General features: G+C 50.6%; 3 protein-coding genes across 3 annotated transcripts; 1 reads left to right on the top strand and 2 right to left on the bottom strand.

The window, feature by feature from the left end:
* Positions 1 to 17: 17 nt before the first annotated feature.
* On the bottom strand, positions 18 to 3,747 carry C3H22orf23 (chromosome 3 C22orf23 homolog). The gene is made up of 6 exons (XM_074902470.1): positions 3,603 to 3,747; positions 3,183 to 3,245; positions 2,625 to 2,810; positions 2,029 to 2,163; positions 746 to 846; positions 18 to 438 (listed from the first exon to the last, which is right to left on the bottom strand). Exons 1-6 carry the CDS (start codon positions 3,727 to 3,729, stop codon positions 334 to 336), a joined length of 717 nt encoding a protein of 238 aa, XP_074758571.1. The 5' UTR covers positions 3,730 to 3,747; the 3' UTR covers positions 18 to 333.
* An 86-nt stretch (positions 3,748 to 3,833) lies between these two features.
* Positions 3,834 to 7,849, top strand: POLR2F (RNA polymerase II, I and III subunit F). The gene is made up of 5 exons (XM_074902471.1): positions 3,834 to 3,907; positions 4,020 to 4,089; positions 4,270 to 4,400; positions 5,937 to 6,008; positions 7,662 to 7,849. The coding sequence occupies exons 1-5, from the start codon at positions 3,888 to 3,890 to the stop codon at positions 7,750 to 7,752; spliced, it is 384 nt and encodes a 127-aa protein (XP_074758572.1). The 5' UTR covers positions 3,834 to 3,887; the 3' UTR covers positions 7,753 to 7,849.
* A 3,128-nt stretch (positions 7,850 to 10,977) lies between these two features.
* SOX10 (SRY-box transcription factor 10) lies at positions 10,978 to 21,876 on the bottom strand. The gene is made up of 4 exons (XM_074902472.1): positions 21,713 to 21,876; positions 20,074 to 20,532; positions 13,972 to 14,237; positions 10,978 to 13,583 (listed from the first exon to the last, which is right to left on the bottom strand). Exons 2-4 carry the CDS (start codon positions 20,481 to 20,483, stop codon positions 12,868 to 12,870), a joined length of 1,392 nt encoding a protein of 463 aa, XP_074758573.1. The 5' UTR covers positions 20,484 to 20,532; positions 21,713 to 21,876; the 3' UTR covers positions 10,978 to 12,867.
* Positions 21,877 to 21,885: the final 9 nt, after the last annotated feature.

Here is a 21,885-nt window from a genome sequence, read left to right on the forward strand (position 1 = left end):
AAACCTCCAGCTCTGGGTGGATGGGATGAGTGCTAATTTTATTGGTGAATTGCTGTCCTCTGAGATACTGCATAGGCAAAAAGAGGCTCTACTTTGTCCTGTTGTGGTAGCCGCTGCTGTGTTCATCTCTTTAAGGGATCCAGTGCACAGGTAGGATTTTACAACCACTTTCTTCTGTTATGAGTTATATACAACTTGTTCCTGCCTTCTGGCTTTAGGCAACAGGTGGTGCTGCCCCCTCTTCCAGCACAGGCATACACCAGTCCTTGAAACCCGATGCCAAGAGTCCAGGAAAGAGGTGGGAACAAATTGCACTCCTGTTTTTCCCTTGGCCTAGTCGTGAGGATCGGATTTGTTCCCACCAGGGAAGTCTTTTGTCATGATCTCTCTCATTTCCTCACTTCTCTTCTTGTCAATGATCTCCATCTCACGCATTTTCTGCAAAGAACAAAGGGGAAGGGCTGAGCAGGGGAGAAAGCCGGCCGCTTTTTTTTCTTCTTTTGCCAATCCCAAGAACAAAAGTTCTATTTCCCTGATTAAGTTACATGCAGAGAAGGAAAGAAAGGCTGAAAACCTCTATCCTCCATTCCCCAAATTCACGCTTGTCCTGTGCTATGAAGGGAAACACTCAGTTTTCTGTTCCCTTCCCTGCTTGGGTATCAGAGGAGACTGTGCTTTAAGGTTTCTGACACCAGGGATTCCCTCCAAGCACTGTATGGCCAATGCCACCAGGGCCCTTGCATACCTGTGAGATTTCAGTGAGGACAATCCTTCGATATTTCTTGCCCTGTCCTAGAGCTGCCATCTCTGCCAGGAATTCCCTCCTCTCCTGAACTTCATTCACCACTGACAGGTAAGAGAAAATACTATGGAAACAACATGCAGCCAAAAGGCAAGAAAAAAAAAAACATGTTTTTTTCTAGATCTGAAACCCCACTTTCCTAGGTCTGCTTGAACAGCAGTCCCGCCAGGGGAAAGATGATGTCTGCTGTAACGCTCATCTTGCGCATGTCATCAAAATACCTCAGTAGTCCCTCATGCAATGGGAAACGTTCCCCCTGCCCATCTTCTTACCCCTCCCCAGTTTGCAGGAATAGTAACTTTCTAGTTTTCTTTGTAGACAATTCTGTTGCTTGTGGGCAATTTATCCAGTCTGTGGATGGAGACAGAACCTGCCTAAGCTGTTGAGGTTCACTACTTGACACACATCATCCAGTGACCACAACCATCTCTGCTCCCAGGAGCAGCACTGGCACAGAGCATTAGCTGCTGCTTTGCAGCACAGACCTGCAGCCAGCTGGTCCAAATCTTGCCACAGTACAAAGTACATGGGTATTTCAGATGTGTCAAGGACAACACTCAGCTTGCGACAAGTTTTAGAGGATACAAAACGTGTGAAGCCAGCCAGCTGCACTGGCTTCCCTGCAGCAGGAACCAAAGCACCTCTTCCGTACACATTATTCTAGTGTTGTCCATCTTTGTGCAGCCCTGGCTTGTGAAGGGCTGGCTGGTGTGTACACACACATTGAATATTCAGGCATAGAGAGGTATTAGGTAGGGTCTTGCCATACCAGAATACTCTGCAGGCCAGAGTCCCTCACTGCTTAAAATTCTGCTCAATATTGAAACTTTGCTAGTGTAACTGTTCTGATCCAGGAGTGAAAGAAAACAGAGCGCAAACTGTGGTCAGGTTGGCAAGTATTCTACTCTATGTTGAGTTATGCTGGCTGTAAAAAGGACCTGCAGAACCTGGGCTTCCTGCCCAGGTCACCTCACGCGTCCCTAGTGGACTCCCCTGCCGGCAGAGTTAATTTTGTGTGAGCAGTCCAGGGACCTTGAATCTGCCAGAAAACCTCTGCAGTATAAGCTCTGTGAGGATGGCTGGATCACAGCAGCAAGTCCTTTCTTTCTCTTGGAAACTGGACTTTGTGCCTCTTTCCTCAACAGGCTTCAGGTTACCAGCAACACAGCCTGCCACCCCAGCCTTCAGAGGTAGCTGACTTCCCACCTGGGTACCTAAAGACGTACATTCTTCAAACCGGTCAGGCTGAGGTATTTCCTCTTCCTTTGTCTGAACCAGCATCTGCTTCACCTTGTGCTCCACAACATCCTTCCCTGCCGCTAAGATATTTTGGAGCCTTTGCTTCTCCTTTTCCAAATCTCCTGTGAATGCCAAGGGGAAAAAACTTATTATAAGCCTGTCTCCTCAGGGAGGAACCTGGCCATGCTGCTTCCCTGACAATGATGCCAGAGGAAGTGTTAAGGAGACCCCATCCCCAAACTGAACTGCAAAAGCAGCACACAGGTGTAGAGCTAACCAAACTGACATCAGAACTTTGACTCACATTTATAAGCTAGAAAATTACATCGTGCTCCCTTCTTGTGCAAGGACTGTGCAAGTCCCTATCACCCCCTGTGCCAGCGGGCAGAAGTCAGCAAGCACTTACAACAGATGTTCCCTCAGAGATCCCTTTTTAAAGCAGCTTTGAAGACAGAAAGCGTGAGAGTGAAGTGCAATTAAGACACGCCCTGCCACTACTGAGATTGCAGGCAGGGGACAGATGTAAGGGCAGAAGAGGGACCAGCCAGCATCACTTATTTATTAACGAAGTTTGCCAACTTACGCCTTGCCTGTGGCTTGAATTTCTCTCGGGTGTAAGCATCTCCTGCCTGGCAGACCCTGGCAGGCCGGAGATGCGGTTTAGCTGAAAGCCTGCTCAGCTGACAAACTGGTGGGGAGAAAGCAGGTGCTGCAGGCACTGGCTCTTTGCTGGATGTGGGGTGGCACTGGAGGGGCAGGGCATCTCCTCCTGGAGAACAAACCGAAAATAACAGTAAGTCAGACACAGAGGAGCCTGGATACTGCCAGCAGAAGATCTGCCTGTTGATCCACTGTAGCACCATGAGTGAAGACTCCGGGTGCCACGGATATTTCAGCCTGGTTGTCGGTACACGCTGACATGAGGCAGACTGCGGTTCAAGTCACACCACTGCATCATTCCCTGGGTGACCCTTGGGGACACCTCTCCCTGTACGTCCCTGCGCGTCAGCAGTGGCCATGCTGCTGCCTTAAAGCACTTGCCCATCCAAACAGGCTGTGGGCGAATGCTCCCATCTCGGGGTGAGCCACAAAAGCGCTTCAGCACAGCAGCGGTCGAGAGAGCAAGAGGGCTGTCACTCACGTTTCACGCAGTCCATCAGGTATCTCCTCTGGAAACGTGTCAGCTTCGACTCCTCCATCATCGCTGAAAAACATGCCTTATGGGTGAAGACGGCAGCCCGAGGGGGCTCCACGCCCCGCCTCCAGCAGCAGGGACCGGCTGGGGAACCCGCCCCGGTACGATCCCCCCTCACAGCCCAAACCCAGGGGGGAAGACGCAGGTTTAGAAGACTCTGGCGCCACAAGCGCCGGGCCCGGCCCCTTCACCCGCTCCCGTCCGGGGGAACCGCGGTGGGACGCGACGTTTCATTTCAGGGTGGGGGGACTCCTCCCTGCAGCGGCCGCCGCGGGGGCAGAACGGGCCGGATTCCGGCGGTACGCGGGGTACGGGGAGGCCGAGCAGGCGGGCCCGGTCCCTGTCCCGGCCGCGCTCCGCTGTTACCTCTCAGCAGCTCCCGGGTCCTCGGGCTGTACCTGGCCGGCCCGGCAGCGCGCCCGCCGCCTCCCCCCGCCGATCTCCCGCCGGGTGCGGGCGCTGATGTCACGCCGCGGCGCTCCGACGTCTCCATACGACAAGCGGCGCCCCGGGAGGGAACGGAGCTGCGGGGGAGCAGCGCGGCGGCGCGTCCCCTGGCAACAGCGCCTCGGGGCACTTCCGGTAACGTCACGGCGAGCACCCGGAAGTGGTTGCTACTTCCGCCGGGCAGGAAGGTGGCGGCGAGGCAAGATGTCTGACAACGAGGACAAGTGAGAGTGGGGTTGGCCGGGGGTGGGGAGGGAAGGCGAGGCGGCGGGTCCGGGTCCGCCCCTGCCGGGGGCGGCCCGACCCCGGTGTGCGACGTGCGTGTCCCTCCCGCAGCTTTGACGGGGACGACTTCGACGATGTGGAGGAGGATGAGGGCCTGGAGGACCTGGAGAACGCGGAGGAGGTGGGTGCTCCGCGGGCCACCGCGCCGGCCGGCCCGGGCGGGCTCTGCCGGTAGCGCGGGCCTGGATCGCGGCCTGGCTGGGCGATCGCTGGGGCTGGGAAAGTGTCGGGGGCTTTCCCGGCACCGCGGGGCCTCGGTGGTGGGCGCAGCTGACGTGCAGAGCTGCTTTGCTTTCTCCAGGAGGGACAGGAGAATGTGGAAATCCTTCCCTCGGGAGAGCGGCAGCAGGCGAACCAGAAGCGGATCACTACCCCCTACATGACTAAATACGAGCGAGCCAGAGTGCTGGGCACTCGCGCCCTCCAGATAGCGTGAGTATTTCACTCTGTATCCCGAGTGTCGCCACAGTTTCTCCTCCCTTCCCAGTGAAAGCAGCTTTCCTCCTTCCTTAAGAACTGTATCTCACATAATCCTTTACATGACTGCTGAGCTTGCAGATTGCCATCTTGGTCAACACTAAAGCACAGGACCACGAAGCTTTTAGCTGCACGTGAAGTCTGTATCTCTCCTTGGCTGAGACTGTGGTACTTCTGCTAGAGAGGGGGGCATTCAGCAGCTGCACTGAACTTTCCTATGAGTAGGGAGTGTGACAAGCTGATCCTGCTTTCTGTCTTTCATAAGGAAGCCAATGTGGGCTGGAAAGCTCAGAACTGGTTTACAAAAACAAGCGTTGGAGGGAGTGATGCTCCAAAACATCTTCAGTTGATACCACAGAGCTGTAGGAATTGGGAGTGGAGTAACCAACCTGAAATCTGTTTTAAATGCAGTTGTGTTGTGGCAAGTTGTAAGGTTTTTTTAAGTATTTGGAATAGTGAGGCCTCACTTAAAATGTGTAACAACATTTAAATCCTGTTTTAAGTGCTGTAAGGCTGGCTGCTCTTAAATTCATTCATTTACCTGTGTAGATTTGTTTTAACAATGCATATCAAAAATTTTTGTGCTTTTTGAATAACTGCCTTATGAGTGAGATTGTTAGGCTGTGGCAAGATTTGTCTAAAAGCACATGTCTAAGCTTCATCTTGGTTATATCTACCCTCAAAATGATGCCTCTGCATCATTTAGAAGCTCGTAGGTGGTGCTCAGATCTTTACTTAATCATTGCTTTGCCAAGCTATTTTTTTCAGTTTTCATTCCGTGAAGCTATTTTGTGCCCATCCTTCCAACTGGTGGAAGGCTAGAAAAAGGGGGGAGATGAGATGGGCCCATGCTAGGCCTTTAACCCAAAGCACTGTGGTGCCTGGTTCTGCTTCACCTACATATTCTGCCTTCGGTGCTGAACCTAGGCCAGCAGCAGCCCCCAGTGGCCTTACCCACACATAACGTGAACTTTCTTTGCTGCCACTGTCTAATGGGCGGATATTTGCTCTGCTGTTAAAACTCTCTACAAGATGATTAATTTTTTCTTCCTAGAGGTATGGTGCATCGTAAATCCTTCCTTCCCCCCAAACAAAGCCTGGAAGGTGTGAGCAAATCTGAACATAAGAGATGTTTTGGAGTTGTGAGAGGCATGCTTATCTTACAGTGTTTCCACTCACTTCATTGGATGAATTTTAGAATGACTTTTTCTCACATTTGAGTACAGCAGAGGGTGACTAGAAGGGTGTGGATCTGACCAGCTCTTGAGCACCAGCTGGTCAGCAGAGGCTGAGGGGTGGGCCAAGAACATTCAAGTAAAAGCTCAGTCTTTAACCACTTGGGGAAATTTTCTTCCTGAAGTGCATAACAGAGCAAACTAGATTTGCCAACTTTACTGGCCGTATTCCAGGTGACATAGATAGGCATGTGCTTAGCTGTCCCTCTTCCCTTTCTCTGTGTTTGCTCAAATGATTGTTGATGTTCTGTCCCAGGATGTGTGCCCCTGTGATGGTGGAGTTGGAAGGAGAGACAGACCCCTTGCTGATTGCCATGAAAGAGCTCAAGTAAGTCCCAGACTTTGGCAGTGAGCATATTGATTTCCATAAAGCCAGCAGTCCTCTCCTCATCCCAGCATTTAGCAGCTTGTTCCAAGCAGCTTGTCTTCCCTCAGTAACAATAAGCACTACAGTTGCCTTTCCATTTTTCACCTTGGGACTTCTCTGCAGCTGCTCTCTCCCATCCTAGTTGCTTGTGCACAGTGCACTGTGCTTGTGCACATCCACTGATGATTAGGAGTGCTCTGTCATTTTTACTTTGGAGTCCAAGTGTTCTTTATTTCTATGATGAGACTCCAAGGTCCTCATCTTTCTGGAATCAGTTTAATTCCCTGAGTGGAACTGATTTGAAGCAGCCATCTGAACAGACCTGTGTTCAAATAAAGTGCTGGCAAAAAATAAAATAAGGGTCAGACTGATGGTGTGGAGACCTTGTTACGAATGTTCTTTTCCCATGCCCTTGTACACTTGGCTTATTGTGCTTGTGGGGAGGCATGTCCTCTGCTTGCAGAGAGATAAACAAATCATTTCTGACTGTGGCAGAGGCAGCTTTCGGGTGACAGGCCCACCTTGCCACAGCTGAGCTCCCTGCTGGCCCAGTTTGCCTGAATGTTTGGTGACCTAAATCACAGGCAGGTATCCTTCAAGCAGAGCAGCTGGACTCCATTACTGATTAAGTCCCTGTTCTTGAACTGAATTGTCCCTCTGCTCCCCTAGTTTCTCAGTGCATTGCAGTTGCTTTTGCAGATTTTTATATCTGTTACAGCTCCCTTCGTCGTGTTCCTGTCTCTGGTCACTGTCTGAGGGTGAGCTCTAGAAAGTAAATCAGGGTGTGACAAAGTATAGTGGCATCCTGTTCTGTGCCAGAATTCAGTTGTAATTCTTGGCATGGGGGAGCTACTTTTGATACTGGAAAAACAACGGCCCTGAATGTGATTAATAAAGAAGTTGTATTACTCTTCAAGTCTGATAGGTTGAAACCTGATGCCCCGGTTAGATTCCAGGCTGCCTGATTACATTCTGTTAACTTAAATCTACTTCCACTAAGTTAAATTGTGTTCAACATTTTCTTGCTTTCTAATCGGAAGCACTGTTAGCAGATGCTGTGCTCCACCCCAGCTGTACCGGGTTTTGGTACCTGAATAGTCCCTACTTCATGTATCATTCTTAAAATGTAACTGATGCTCTCAGGGTGAAAAATGCTCTGTAAATACCAGTTTGTACTGAACGTTCTCAGAATTCTGCCACTTTTGTAGTGTCTTGTGGGGAAAAATTTCCCATCAAACAAAAATTGGGTTTGTTCAAGTCCCTTGATTTTTAAAAAAATTTTTTTTTTTTTCCTCTATATCTGTGTTAGATGCTTGGTGTTGTCTCATAGTGGGTTCAGATCATGGGGCTCAATTCCTGCAGTAGCAACAGAGGGCTGACCTGCAGGGCTTAGACTTGAAACAACCAAAGGGTGCTTAGTGCTTTGCACCTACAAAAGAGAGAAGGTCCTTGGGACTTCCTTCTACTATATAATACCAAATCACTGGTGCTCACAGATCTCTGTTAAACCTGATGAGCTTACTGAAGCCACTAAGCACCTCAATTCCCATTGCCTGCTGAAGTGGTATAGTGAAGGCTCTGGCATTTCTGTTCATCTCTTTGTCCTGCCTTCAGAGCACGCAAGATCCCCATAATCATCCGTCGTTACCTACCAGACGGGAGCTATGAAGACTGGGGTGTGGATGAGTTAATTATCACAGACTGATCAGCCTCCTGCCATTGTTTTGGTTCTTTCCTTCTCCAGAGATGTTCCTATTTTTGTTTATATTTGTGTAAATAAATTATAAACCTCCCCATTTTAAGTTAAATGTGTTCATGTTTTTTTTTTCCCCCTCCCACCTTCTGTTTCATCTCAGTCCTACATGCCCAAGAGAAGACTTTCTTGCTTCTTTCTACCAGCTTGGTTCTTTCTGTGTCATGGGCTATGTAGTAAGATTAGGGAGCCAAGTGCCATGCTTTTCTTGCAGCTTTTTTTCACCTGCAAATGCCCTACCTTTTAGCTAGATGGACTGCAGTAACTACTTCCTCATCTTCCAGCACTGCTCCTCCCTGCTTATAGGACCAATAGCCAATTAAATTCCTGCTGTACAAAAATGCTCTTGCAGGTACTTTGGCTTCAGAAAGACTGCAGGTCTCCACCCCTGTTCTTTCTTAAAACAGGAGTGCCGAGACACCTCCATTGGTTCCCCCTAGACAGTTGGGCCTTTGTGCCCTGAACGGGTTGCTGTGGAAACCCCCAATTTCCTCTCTGGCCAAGGCTGGCTGTGGGTCTTCTCAGGAGTATCGTAGAGCAGCTCTCATCAAATCACCTATTGTTTCCCTACTCCTGCTGCTTATCAGAAGTGGGGATCCCCTTTCAGTGGCACTGCCCCAGCCGGAAGCACAGTCGCCACTCACAGCCCCACCAGTTCAGCACTCGTAGGTTCTTGCTGTGCCTGCTTCTTGTAGGACCGTTCTCTGACACACGATGGGAATGATGGTCCTGGGTGTGTGGGTGCTCTACAGCCATCTTAGTTGTACACGCTGTGTGTACTTGTCTGTTATACACACTCTGGTGGTTCTTACAGTGGCACAACAGTAGTTAAATCCTAGAGTTCCTTTAATCTGTAGCATGATGAAAGATCAGTCATTTGTCCCTTCAGGTACCTGCAGTCTAGCCTCTGGTTACATGCCCAAGAGTTGGGTGGATGTGTTACAATCTGTAACGGCTTCCAGCCAGCCACTACCTGATTCTCATTTCTTGGTCTGTGGGCTCCAAGGTTCTTTTTCTGCACGAAGATCTGAGCTGTTGGGCAGAACATACTGAGTTTTTCTCGATTAACTTATTAAAAAATGCTCTTGGAATTTTGTTTTATTTTTTTGAAGAAGGAGGAATCACAGAATCATCTAGGTTGGAAAAGACCTTAAAGATCATCTAGTCCAACCATTAACCTAACACTGACCATTCTCAAAAAGGGAACGCACGCCTCACCTATGTTACACTAATTTCTCTCTTTGCACTGGTCCAGGAAGAATATTTCTAACTAGTTTGTGTTAAAGCATGTGCTTATATATAAAGTGTGCATTCTCCATGCTGTATGTGTGGTCAGTGTCTGCACATGAACATCTGTGTCCCAAAGGAAGTTTATATCCACCTGCCTGGGAACTCAGCTCATATAACCAACCATGAGTGTCATTCTCTTACCACTCCCTGTAAAAGCACCGGTCCATCCTTCCTATGTTGGTGTGCACAGGAGGGGCTGGTGTTGGAGGCAATAATGCAAGAGCTGAATGGGTCCCTAGGCAAAATGACAGTTCAAAGGGAATGTGAAGATGCTTGCAGGTGTGGGAAGAGAGTCGACTGCGAGGAACACAAATGCTTCCTGGTTCAGGCCATCCTTACCAAGAAAAGGTTAATTTGCAGCACTGTGGCCTTCAGCCTTCTTCCCCCACCCTCCATGGAATCCTTTAATCACGTTGGTGCGGTGAAATTTCAGCCCTGAAATGGTGCCTTTGTGCAATCGTTTTGGCGTCTGCCATGGATTGCGGGGGTCGTTTTCTTGTCTTTTTTTTTTTTTATTTTTTTAAATGGCTTCTTTGTTCCCTACCCGCCTCCCCTCCCCAGCCTTGCATCTGTATCAGATACGATTAAAAGGATAGGGAAGGATGCCGGGCCAGCTCCTGCTAGGCTGGAGGAGGAGTGGTTAACCCCTCTGTTACCAGCAGCATTCTCAGTCCTGTCTTAGTTGTGAGGACCCTCCTAGATGAGAGGAGGCATTGCCTTCCACTAGAGAATGGGTGAGGCAGAGCCCACTCACTTTCTTAATTTGCTTTTTGAAGAGCTGGAGAATGGTACTTGTGTGTGGTTAACAACTTTCTTTTCCCACTCTTCTGTTCATCCACACCATCTCCCTTCTCTCTCCCACCCCTGTGATCAGCTCTCCTACCCTAACTCCACCGTGGCTTCCCTTCTTTCCCACATACGCTCCTGATCTGCTCAGCAATGCAGTCCTTCCCTTCTGGACTCTTCCCACAGCCTGTAATTTGGGGTAGAAATTTTTGGTCCTCTCCAGTGAATCGCCACAGTCCTGTGCTGCATGGAGCTCTTTAGCTGGCATCACCAGTCTTAGATCCATTAAGCCATTGTGCTGATGATGCTCTTGGCCCTATGTAGGACTTTATCCAAATAGTGCTGTGAGTTTTGAAAAGCTCTGAACATGTCCCACAGTTCCTAGACATCCTGCTTACTCTACTCACCCATAAAGTGTTTAGTGAACACGAACTCACTGGATTGATCACATGCATGGGCACTGAAACCCTTTGGAATCAATTTGTAATTGTTGTGGAGTCTCTGTGTTAATTGGGATCCTACCTTGCTACCATTGGCCTTGAGAGATGTTCTTAAGCAGACTGATATCTACTGTGCATTTTCTTTCCAAACATCTTCAGATAGCCTCTGAGGACCTGACTACACCCAGGATGTCTTCTTCAACAAATAATTAGGTGTATACATCTATTCTTGAATATACTCTCTCTGTGTGAGTGTTTGTATTTAGGTTTTTGCTTGCAGAAGGCAAGAGGCCAGGGGGGTTGAGTTTCTGCAGAGAAACTAATGGTTGCTTCCAAAATACTCAAGTTTGTGTATGTGAGGAAGTTTTTTTTAAGGTACATCATCTGCCACCTGGTGATGAGGAACCAAGATGAGAAACCCCGTGCTCCTATTCTGGAGAGCGCTAACAATCACACTGAGAAGTTCTTGAGTGAAGCGCATGTGAAACAGCACTCTTCTTAGTTGCACATGCTGAATCTTAGCTGAAGAACAGAAATCAGTGTTACTACTTTGTCACTGAAGAAATGACTGGAGCTGGGGTGTGAACAGAAAATGAGTTTCATCTCTGTGAAGGAGTCTGGTAAGCCAGTCAGAGTTCTGCCTGTGTCCTCTTCATGACAGGCAGAGGAAGTCTGTGCACAGGATCCGTGTGGCAGTGATGTGACCCATCATACACTTACTGGGGGAAAAACAGAGACTTGCAGAAAAGACGTCAAAAAAACCCAGACACATGAAAATGAAACTTTTAAGTTTATTATTCCATATGTTTAATGCAGAGTTAATGGTGCTAGGACAGCACAGACACTGGGGAAAGGGAGGTAGGGGAGGAAGGTGCTACTTGCATAAATAAGGGGTCAAGGCTGGAAGAGGTTACATGCGTACAAGGAGCAAACATTCTACGTGATCTTTTCAGACACCACAAGGATAAGTCATCCGTAGCTAAAGGAGGCAGGAAGGGCATCTGACAGTCATAGCAGAGGGATACAGCGGCACCGATTACAGTCCATGTTTGGTCAAAGTATTTTATCTTTTAGACTGGAATTATCCTTTGGAAGGTCCCACAACATGTCTCTGCAATCAATTGCCAGGAGTCATCTTTTCCTGCAGCAACTTTTGTGCCAGTTCACTCCCTGGCAGGACAAACCCCCCCAGTCCTGGAGGTGACAAAGTAGAAATAAGCAGACTGTCCTTTGATGTTGGGCTGAAAAAAAGAGCTTGATCTGACTGCGAGAGCTGGTTGCTTCCAGTTTGAAACCCAGAGGGGAAAACAAATTCCTTTGCACCTAAATAGGCTTCTTTTCTTTACACTCATCCAAGATTGGGTGTGTTATCTCCCTTGCTTAAAGCTGCAGGAGTATCTTTCCATCCTCAGTGTAGGTAGGAGGGAGGTGTTGACTGACTGGAAGACATGATGAACAAACAAGCAGGGATGCACACCCCATCAGCCTGAGTTTGGAGTGGGTGTTCAAATAGAGTATTGGAGTCAACTCAGGGTGTTGGCGGTGCATAGTAGCTTTCTTGGTGCCTCTTTGTTTCAGGCAGGCACAGTCAGACATGGAAGAGCAAGGACTAAGTTTGCTCAGAGATTGCTTGGGATACTGAAGAGATTATAAAAGACTTAGGTGCCAGAAATGCCAGACATAAATGAACGATATAGAGTAATCTTAAGAAAGGAGGATTCACCCACAGCACCTTAATAATTTACTGGTCCTTCCCCACCTCTCCTGCACCTCCGTACATGAACACGCATGTGCACACAGGCTGTGATATGAGTAACACTAAGACCAACGATGTGGTTCCTGAGTCCTATGCATTGTTCAGGCAAGCCTTAAAATCTCCATGCAGGAAAGAGTGTGGGATTAAACAGACAGGATGGAGAGAAGAGGCGGGGAGAAAAGCTAGGATGCAGCTGTGGAAAGCAGCAGGGAAGCAAGCGCAGGTTGGTCTTCCAGCGGGGTTCAAGATTCATGCATGTGTGAATCTTAGGCAGGACTGCTGCATGACGCTGATCACAAGGAAGCCGGCTGTCCCGTCTTCCCTGCTACTCCTCCCATAATGTGTTCACCAAGGCTGAGCAACCACCTTTCACCCACAGTGGGTGACAAAGTGTTGGCCATTGTGGCCTGTTGGAAACACTTGCTAACTCCCTGGAGCAGTTTGGGGAGGGGAAGGAAACGACAGTCTCTCTCATCATACAGTCCAGGGTGTGCACAACGAAACCCACCATGGACCAGTCACTCCATGTCTAGAATCGTCCTCATCTAGAAGGCCAATAAGGTGTTGCAAGTCAGTCATGTGGCCTGCGTGAAATTGGTAAAGGGCGAAAGGACAAAAAACCTTCCTCTAGGCGGGTGAGCCAGCGATAGCCGGGGTCAAGAAAGGCACTTCTGTATACTCAGTGGGTTCTGGTGGCTGGATGGCACTGAGTGACCTCGGAGTTCGGAGGCTCTTCTGCCTGTGCTGATTCTTCGGAGCCTTTCCGTCGCTGCTTCGGTCACCGTTCCCCATTCCCTACGGTCTGGAGAGAGTCGTATACACGGGCTGTTCCCAATGTGTGGGGCTATGGGACTGTGGCACAGATGGTGCAGGGTCAGAGATGGCAGTGTAAAGGGGACGTTGGGAAGGTCCCATATAGGAGAAGGCAGAGTAGAGGCCAGAGGCTTGGGTGGAATGGCTGTAGTAGGGTCCCGAGGGCTGGTGGTCCGGGTAGTCAAACTGTGGCCTGGAGATGGAAGGGAAGGCCGAACCGTAGTGAGGCAGACTCAGCGATGTGTAAGCTATCTGGGAGGTGGAGGGCTGGTCAGTGTAATGACCTCCAGGGGCAGACCCCTCTGTTTTCACCTGGGCCTTGGAGTCCACCACCGATGATGTGGCAGTGGACAGGGAGACTCCATGCTGCTTGGAGATCCAGGCAGAGTGTCCGCTGGCTGCAGCCAGGGCGCTCCCAAGGCCATAGCCAGCAGCCGCCGCTGCCGCATAGCCCCCAACATGGCCTGGGTGGCCGGCGTGTCCGTTGGGTGGCAGGTATTGGTCGAATTCATTGACATCAAAGGTCTCCATGTTGGACATCACTTCATGGCTGATCTCCCCAATGTCCACATTGCCAAAGTCAATGTGTGGCTTTCCCCCTTCCCCCAGAGAACGCCCTTCTCGTTTGGAGTCGGCTTTGCCTGCCTGCAGCTCAGTCTTAGGGGTAGTAGGAGGTGTGGGAGGCCCATGGCTCTGACCTGCAATGTGAAAAACATTTTGAGGAGTAGAGAGGTGAGTTACCACTTTATGCCTGGCTTTACACACAGCCCAGCTCTGCTCCTCCCAGTATGTCAGCAACTGTCTGGCTGGAGACTTCAGTGAAGGAAGAGAGAAATAGCCAGCCAAAACCAAATCTTTTTATATCATCTTGTGGAAAAAGAGTGCAATAGTACCTTGCCTGACCAGAGGAATGCAAGTTCCTGTGAAACTCAGGTGTGTCCCCATACTGCTGACTCCAGCAGAGTTTGATGGGTCACGAGCAAGGTGTGAGCCAATCACTAAAGCTTTCACCATGATGACTTGTCTTTTTTGAGCCTCTCAGTTGGCTGAAACCTGTCTATAGGTTCATGGAGACCTGGGACTCACCTGAGGAGTGTTCTGGATGACCGTCAGACATGGGTGACCCTTCACCGGGATGCCTGTGATCCAGGTGGGCATTCTTGTAGTGGGCCTGGATGGCAGCAGCCCCACCAGCCTCCCCATCCACCTGGCCTTCGCCCTCACCCTGAGTGGCTTTGCCATTTTTCCGCCGGCGGGGCTGGTACTTGTAATCAGGATGATCCTTCTTGTGCTGCATCCTCAGCCGCTCCGCCTCTTCAATAAAGGGCCGCTTGTCACTTTCGTTCAACAGCCTGCAGAGGCCAAGGTGGTAAAGAAGGGAAGAAGAGGAGAGGGGCAAGTACATCAGAAAAAAACTCCACACCTATACACAGCATCTTGGGACAGTGTGTAAATCCAGATGTCAGGGTGTTGCCCTATTGAGAGTACTTCCCAGAACAACAGGGAGAGCTTGGAAGCGTTTCAGTGGAGACAGAAGTGTTTTCCTTCTCCTTGTTAATTATTAAGCCCTGACACTGGTTGGTGCCAGTGCTGGGTCCCCCTTCCCCAGCAGTGTCACCTCAGTAAGTTCAACGCCGCCTTTTACACTGGCCAAAGGCAAAGCTCAGCCTTTCCAAGCTGTGTAAATAAGCTGTGTAAAATAAGGCTGGACAAGTTTCCTTCAAAGACTGGGCATATTAAGGGCAATTGGGATCATCCTTTGGACTAAGGCAGTGTGGGTGACCCTTGCTATCTGCAGTGCTGCCTCCCACGTGTCTTTTTCCCTTCCCCAGACTGTATTTATTCCAGTTTAACCTTACACCCTTCCGTAGGCTCTGCTCCAAGTTTGAGACTCTACTGAGCACAAATAGCAGCAATTGGTGTTGGCTCCACAATACCCATGGGTATTGCTGCATGGAGCTTGCTGGGCCTTTAAGCATCTTGCAGTATCCTAGAAGGGAATTAAAATTTCGGAGGAAGGGAAACTATTCTGCTATTCCTGGCGCTCCTGCTCACCTTAGACATGGATAGTGCAAAAGGCTGAAGTACAAAGGACCAGCCCTTCTTGAACTTAGCCAAGCAGTTGTAAAAAATTTAGCTTCTGTGTTGCTAGCCTTGTAGAAATAGATGAGTTTTGGTCTCTGGATGAAAGGCACTGCAGAAATGTAAGCTCCTTCTCTGTATGCCTGCCAGATCATGGGCTGCTCTAGTTAAGATAGGCTCTCTGAGGAAATGGTGAAAAGTGCAGGCAGGATGGCTCAAAGTACTTGAAGATGAGATCAACCTTATTGCTCAAGCCTTTAGCAGTGTCTCTTCTGGAAGCACTTCAGTTTCATTTTTCCCCTCAAATATTCTTGTGACTCGAGGTCGTCCTGCTTCCAACCAGAAACCAGTGCTCTCAGAAGGGACCAGCCTTCCCATGACTTGTAACTCCAACAGCCATTAGAAATGGCAGGGCTCCCAAACGACAAAAAATACTCTATTTATGATATATCCACGCCTTTTTCTCCCCAACAAAAGAACTACCTGGGGATGGGGCTGTGCCAGCACCTTGGTGCACCCGGAGTGTTTAGCACTAAAACATGACCAGTTCTGTTAAGCTGTAGACACTGAGGAACATACAAAGGCCTGAACTGGCCTGAAAAACTGAAGTTGAAGAGGAGACATGGCTCAAGGACAGACAGATAAATCTGTCAGGGCAAAGGGGTTGCCAGCAAGTAATGGGTTGGTTCCTAAGCAGCCTCTTTCTCCCTGCTCCTTGTGCATCCCCTCAACTGGCAGCCAGAAGGTGCATGGCATGGGCTGGAGGCCATTACGGTGCTGACCTGGGTTCACTCCAGGCAGTTTGAGCAGGTCGCAGCCACACACCACATTCCTCCGCTGCTTTAATCCTGGAGATTAAAGCAATTGAGCCACTGTGAATCCAACACCAGCTTTCCTGTCTCCCTCCCGCCAACATACACCATGCTCACACGTCCTGGAGGGCTCTAATCCCTCAGCCTGTGCTGCTCCGGACTGCTCTCCAAGGGGTCCAAAGCGGCATCATGGCCAACCCTTGTAAGCATCATGGACTGCAAAGTGACCTTGCCTTGGCAAAATCCTCAGCCTTGCAGAACGCCCCATCTCCATGGGAGATGGAGAATAGAGGCAAAAGCTGCAGACTTGCAACCCAGGACACTTCACTACAAGGCAGCCGTGCTCCAGCGTCCCTGCACTCCCAGCCCAGATGGTGCTAAAGCTAGTAAGATGCTGTGGTTGGGAATGAAAGGTCTTTCTCTACACGGGCTCCTCTCAGAGCAAGAAGGCTGTAGGCTGCACAGTCAGCTTTCATCTGCAGGGTGGACTGCAAGGCGAGCTCAGAGCAGAGCTTCCCATGGAGACCAAACCTCAGCCTCCCAGATCTGTCTTGTGGATGGCATGAACCAGAGCTGCTTGAGGCTGTGCAGGAGTCAGATCCCTGCCCTCTGAGCTGTGCCCGAGGGCCTCACCTCCTCTCCCCTTCACAGCAGCCCACGGACAGTGCCACCAGGACAGCGGCAAGTCCACTCCCCACATCTTTGCCTTCTCCTTTCCAAGGCTGCCTGCTCCCTCCTCCCTCCCACTTGGATCAGAGCTCAAATCGGCTTTAGCAAAGTGAAACTGGTGCGACCAGGCAAAGGCCAGGAGATTTGGGGGGATTTGGATTTCACTTGCTTCCTGCCCTCCCCCTCCTGTCCCCCATGCTTCCCAGTCCATAATGCAAAGGAATCTTGCACGGGCAGAGAAGTTATGGATCACAGAGTAAAGCCCTTCATGGGGCTTAACTGAGCCCTCGCCACCCTCCCCGACACTGAATGCTCATTCCTGAGCGGAGGGGAGAGGGGCAAGCATCCAGCGCCCCACTCTGGGAGAAGAAAGAAGGGCTAAAATCCTTATGCCTGCTTCCTGCAGCCTCCCCTTCTACCCTGTGCTGGGACTCAGCTGCCGATGAGTCAGTGCAGTGATAGGGTTGGGTGTCGGGGCCGATGCATGGCAAGGGCTGGCTGGGAGCAGAAAGCAGCCATGTGGGTGCTCCTACACGTCCATGGCCCCAGATTTTGTGGGAATGACCCTATTCGCTGGGCGCTGCCACCTCAATGCAAAGATCCCTCCATCAGGTTCCCTCACTCCTCCCTCCTGAGCCTTCCTTCCCTTCTGCTTGTGCCTCACTTGTGTCCAGCCCCAGAGGAGGTGCTGTCTGGCATTTTGGCTGAGAGTCATACCACCATTTTCATCAGCCAGCCTCCATTTGAGAGCTGCTCCCTGTCCCATCCCAGGGAAGGAAGGCAGCCAAGGTGAAATTTCATGACCGCCAAGCACAGAAATGCTCCCTTTTTTAGTAATTCAGTTTGTTGACTGCACCCCTCACACACCCTAAGTGGGTACAGACAGGGAGATGGATGGGACCATGAGCCCCCTGGCACCACCCTTGGGGCCACACAGGTAGTGTGGCCATTGGGACATGTCCTGCCACCCTTCCCCAGTGAGGGCTGGGGCCCGTGAAGGATGTGTTGGTGGCACAGAGCCAGAGCAAATGCTGGGCTTAAAAAAAAAAGCTGGGACCATTGCAGGCTATTTTGCAGAGGAGCACATGAGACAGCACTGTGGTTATCACTTAATCTGCTAGCTACCTTTCAAGATTTTCCATCCTCTTCCATCCCCACTCAGAGTCAATCGCTGGGAACATACTTGGTTTAATGGTGGTCTGCTGGCAATCTGTGCTTACCAGCACTCATCTCTGCCTAATACCCTCTACCTGTGTAAACTCAGAGCAGCCCACACGGAAATATGTCACCCACATTTTCCAAGGCAACTAGTGATGTAGGGTTTGGGTGGCCACCTTGTAAGGGTGGGGATATGTGAACAGCCAGGGCCCTTTGCAGGGATACTTGTCACATGTTTGAGACTAAGCTATACAGAGCAAAACCCGGCTGCTCACAGTCATACCTTGGGGATAGTGTAGATGAGGGCAGCGGGAACCTCAATGGACGAAGACCCAATCATATCATGGCTGGAAGGTGAGGCTCAGGGCTACTATCCTGGTAACCTTTGGGCCACCTCCCTTGGAGTTCTGTGGGCTGGTATTTCCCTTCTGTCTCTCAGAAAGACACTCACATAGTCATACCCAGGCCAGACACCGATGCACCCATAACTGAGCTTACTGTGCTGTATGGTCCTTGTAGGGGCTGACATGGCTCAGAGAGCCACAGCCTGCACTAGGGACACTCAGTGAGGAGATAATGTTCAAGCAAAGCAGCCACAAACACAGCAGCACCCAACAACCTCAGGCCTGATCCCACAAGCTTCTCTGCCTGACCCACACTCATTGGCCACACGATGCCCTAAGAAACACCTGGGGACCTTGCCCATCAACCGGTGGCAGCGTCCCCCTGCTCCAAGACCCATGCAGACAGCAGCAGTAGCTTGGGTGCATGAATGTGGCCAGGGCCCAGGGACTGTGTCTCCCTGTGCCCTGAATAGGACACCTGTGGAGGGTTTTACTACGTTTCACTATATTTTCAGTGTCCATAGAGAGGCTGCTACTCTAAAATCTGGCATTAAAGAAATGACATCTTGAAATAACACTTTGGGAACAAAAAAGGTGGTTTTACACACATACACACACACAACTTCCAGTACAGCTTCACAGGCCAGAGGCTGGCAGCAGAGCCCCAGGCAGGAGCAAATGCTGTAGTAAAAGGAAGGGAAGGCAGCAGCAAACAAAGTGGGAAAGAGCATCAGATGAGACATCCGCAAGCATGCCATGCCTTCAACTTCCCAAAGAAAACCCTTTGCTGGAGTTACATTAGACACTGGCACACCTGGGTAAACAGGCTGACATAGCAGAGGGACATGCTAATGCCCAAGGGCTTGGTTCTTTATGAGCAAGGAGGTTTGAGGACAGGAGGAGATCTTGGTACTAGCTGCTGGATGGGGTGTGTTTTGCTTCTGCTTAGAAAAATGTCTTTTGGTGCACCAGAGGTTGAGGATTTCCTCCACAAAATGCTGTCAAAAGAGAGAATGAGAGGGCACATTTGCATGAGCCTTGATTTACGCTGGTTGGTGCAAGGTGATGGTGGGGGGGACAGTGCTGTGGCAGAAAAGGTTTATAACAGGTTGATGGGATTATCAGCAGAGACCGTCAGATGGGACAGAAGTAGCATGGCCAGCCTGACACACTTAGTTTGGGCATGATGGTTCTCTGCACAGCAACAGGCTGGCTGCAGTAAATCGGGGCAGCCCATCGGTCTGCTGGAGGAAGGAGGAGCAGGTTGGGGAGGGCATGTAAAGGACGTGGGGATCTGCACAAAGCCAAAATGAAAACGGGTGCAACAAACTGGTGGGGCCAGAAGGATGAGTGTGTGTGTGCCGACAAGAAGGGAGGGCATCTCTCTGGAGGCAAAGGGCTGGTTTGAGCCACCGTGTTGCAAGAGAGCCTGCTAAGGCTGGTACTGTTGCACGTCTCTTCTTTTTTGTAAGCCTCAGCCCCCCTTTCTAGCAGGGTCTCTCCTTGTCCATCTCGCTGCACCTGCATGGCCTGTCAAAAACAGGACTGCCGTGGGAAGGATGGGTGTGGGGCTCCGACTGCCTAGCTCCTTTCCCCTAACCTTTCTCCTTCCTCAGCCATAACTTGGTTTGCTACTTGCTCTGTGGCACTGCGTGGAAAATAACCCCCGTTGGTGTTGGGACCTGAGCTCAAACAGGCTTGAGGCAGTCACCAGTGAGTTAAGTTGTATGGGGCTCAGCCCAGTTCCTGCTAGTGCACAACTTGGCCCAACAGAGACAGTGAGCCAAGAAAACTAGATCTCCCCTGGCATTCAGGCAGGAGAGGACCAGGAGCAGAGTGTCCTGGTCAGGAACAACAGAAGTTAATGGGAAACATGTGGAAAGGGCTGCTGCCCAGGATGGACGTGAGCTCTGCCGAGGAAGCCTTCACTACATCCAACCACCACTCTTGCCCCAGTCACCAACTGCGCCTCCTGTGAGGGGGCTGCCCGCAGGGAAGGAAGTCCTCTCAAGGGACACCATCCCGCTAAGTTTCCATGCTTCCATGTGACCACACAGTCTTCTCCAGGACACCTCCAGACCTCAGCCCTCATGCTCTCCCTCTGCCCGCCTGCCCGCTCTTACCTCCAGAGCTTCCCCAAGGTCTTACTGAGCTCAGCATTGTGGAGGTGTGGGTACTGATCAGCCAATTTCCTCCGAGCAGCCTGTGCCCAGACCATGAAGGCGTTCATGGGCCGCTTGACGTGAGGTTTGCTCTTGTTACTTCCATTGACCCGGACGGGCATGGGTACCAGGGTCCAGTCATAGCCACTCAGCACCTGGCTGACTGCCTCACGGATGCACACGGGGAACTTGTCGTCGTCTGCCTCTGAGTCTTGCTGTTCCTTCTTGACCTTCCCCATCTCCCCGTTCCCAGAGCTGGTGAGGTGCGGGGAGTTGTCCGACGCCATGGAAGGTCCTGGCGAGAGGCAGTGGTGGTCTTCAGAGCCCACGGGGCTCATCTCCACCTCTGAAAGGTCTTGGTCGTCAGCCATTGTTGCTCTCAAGCCCTCTCTCTCTTCCTTCTTGGTGTCCTTCTTCTCACTGGGGAGGGGAGGGAGGAAGACAAAAACAAAGGAAAGAAAGGAGAGAGGGGAGAAAAAGAGAAAAGGAGAAGCAACCACCAAGTCTGAAAGGGACTCCGAGGTCTCTGAAGAGCTGACCACGAGACAGGGGCTGCTTGATAAAAGCGCAAGCAAAGCAATTGCCGTGCACACCGCAAAACCCGTGATCAGTGGGGGTGGGGATGGGTCGGGGCCCCTGATTAATTGGGATATTGCTCCCTATCTCTGCGATCGTCTGGAGCTGACATGTGCAGAGGGGCCTGCAGCAAGAGGGATAAGGGGGTTGGGGACCTGAAAGGAGAGAGACATGGACCATCCTACCCAGGCACAGCTCCCCACAGGGAGCGGGATGAGGGGATGGCCACAAAACTTATGTGGGGAAGCGCCCCTTTCTTTCAAAGATGTGTGGTGAAATGCCAGTGCGGTACCCAGGGGGAGGCGTGGGAGGGGGAGTGCTGGCACCATATCCATAAACCAGAAGGGACCTATACCCTGGCTACTGTGGTAGCTGAGCAGGCAGCACCACCGGGCAGAGAATCAGCCTGGGCCCTGGATCTGCACATGGAGACCCTGATCCCAGCTGTGGAAAAGTGCCTCTGCAGGGACACCCCATCCCTCACTCTCCTCTCTCAACTCATAAACCAGAGACTTAAAATACATCTACATTGCATCCACACACACCTGTCTATGTGTATGTATGCATATACATATACACATTCATATATATATATATACAGATAAAAACACAAACCAAGTTTAACTTTGAGAAAAGCCAAGGCTTTGGGCTGCCTGCCCTACACACTCCTCCTCTCTCTGTCTGCAGTCACCTCTAAAAGTCCCTGCCACTGTGCAGCAATTTCCCCATTGAAGAAAGAAGCACTCTAAAAATAAAGGCCCCTCTATCCCCTTCCCCTCCGCCCCAAAATTAAAAAAAAAAAAAAAAAAAAAAGAAATTAAAGAAAAAAAGAAGTGATAGAAAAGCATGCCTCTGGCTTAGCTGAAGAAGATCCAGTGCAGAGCAAGGGCTGCTATCCCTCCAGTTTCAGAGAGTGACACGCACCCTTGCTAGGGAAATCAAAAAAAGTAAGATAAAGTAGAGGGGAAAAAAGCGCGAGTGAACATGTGCGTGCGTGCAAGCAAGCTCAGGTAGGAAAACTTACATTGCTGGCTGGTGTGCCTGGCAGATCCTGCGAGGGCTGTGATTTGTATCCCAATGGCCCCCCTGTTCTCCCTCCCAGCCCCAGCAGTGTCGGGGCACGCAGCGTGGGGAGGCTCTCAGGCAAGTGCCATTCCTAGAGGGAGGCTTGGTTTTTACTAATACCCTGGCTGGATG

The sequence above is a fragment of the Athene noctua genome, chromosome 3 (genome assembly GCF_965140245.1).
Source record: "Athene noctua chromosome 3, bAthNoc1.hap1.1, whole genome shotgun sequence".
Taxonomy (NCBI): Eukaryota; Metazoa; Chordata; class Aves; order Strigiformes; family Strigidae; genus Athene; species Athene noctua.

What these genes read in the sequence shown, in the direction of transcription:
- C3H22orf23 (XM_074902470.1), bottom strand. Translation starts at nt 3,729, where the DNA reads ATGGAGACGTCGGAGCGCCGCGGCGTGACATCAGCGCCCGCACCCGGC. An exon ending in GACCCGGGAGCTGCTGAGAG is followed by an intron (nt 3,246 to 3,602) that starts GTAACAGCGGAG and finishes CATGTTTTTCAG; the next exon opens with CGATGATGGAGGAGTCGAAG. An exon ending in TCCTCACTGAAATCTCACAG is followed by an intron (nt 439 to 745) that starts GTATGCAAGGGC and finishes TGTTCTTTGCAG; the next exon opens with AAAATGCGTGAGATGGAGAT.
- SOX10 (XM_074902472.1), bottom strand. Translation starts at nt 20,483, where the DNA reads ATGGCTGACGACCAAGACCTTTCAGAGGTGGAGATGAGCCCCGTGGGC. An exon ending in ACCTTGGGGAAGCTCTGGAG is followed by an intron (nt 14,238 to 20,073) that starts GTAAGAGCGGGC and finishes TGGCCTCTGCAG; the next exon opens with GCTGTTGAACGAAAGTGACA. An exon ending in TCATCCAGAACACTCCTCAG is followed by an intron (nt 13,584 to 13,971) that starts GTGAGTCCCAGG and finishes TTCACATTGCAG; the next exon opens with GTCAGAGCCATGGGCCTCCC.
- POLR2F (XM_074902471.1), top strand. Translation starts at nt 3,888, where the DNA reads ATGTCTGACAACGAGGACAA. An exon ending in ACTCGCGCCCTCCAGATAGC is followed by an intron (nt 4,401 to 5,936) that starts GTGAGTATTTCA and finishes GTTCTGTCCCAG; the next exon opens with GATGTGTGCCCCTGTGATGG. An exon ending in ATTGCCATGAAAGAGCTCAA is followed by an intron (nt 6,009 to 7,661) that starts GTAAGTCCCAGA and finishes TCCTGCCTTCAG; the next exon opens with AGCACGCAAGATCCCCATAA.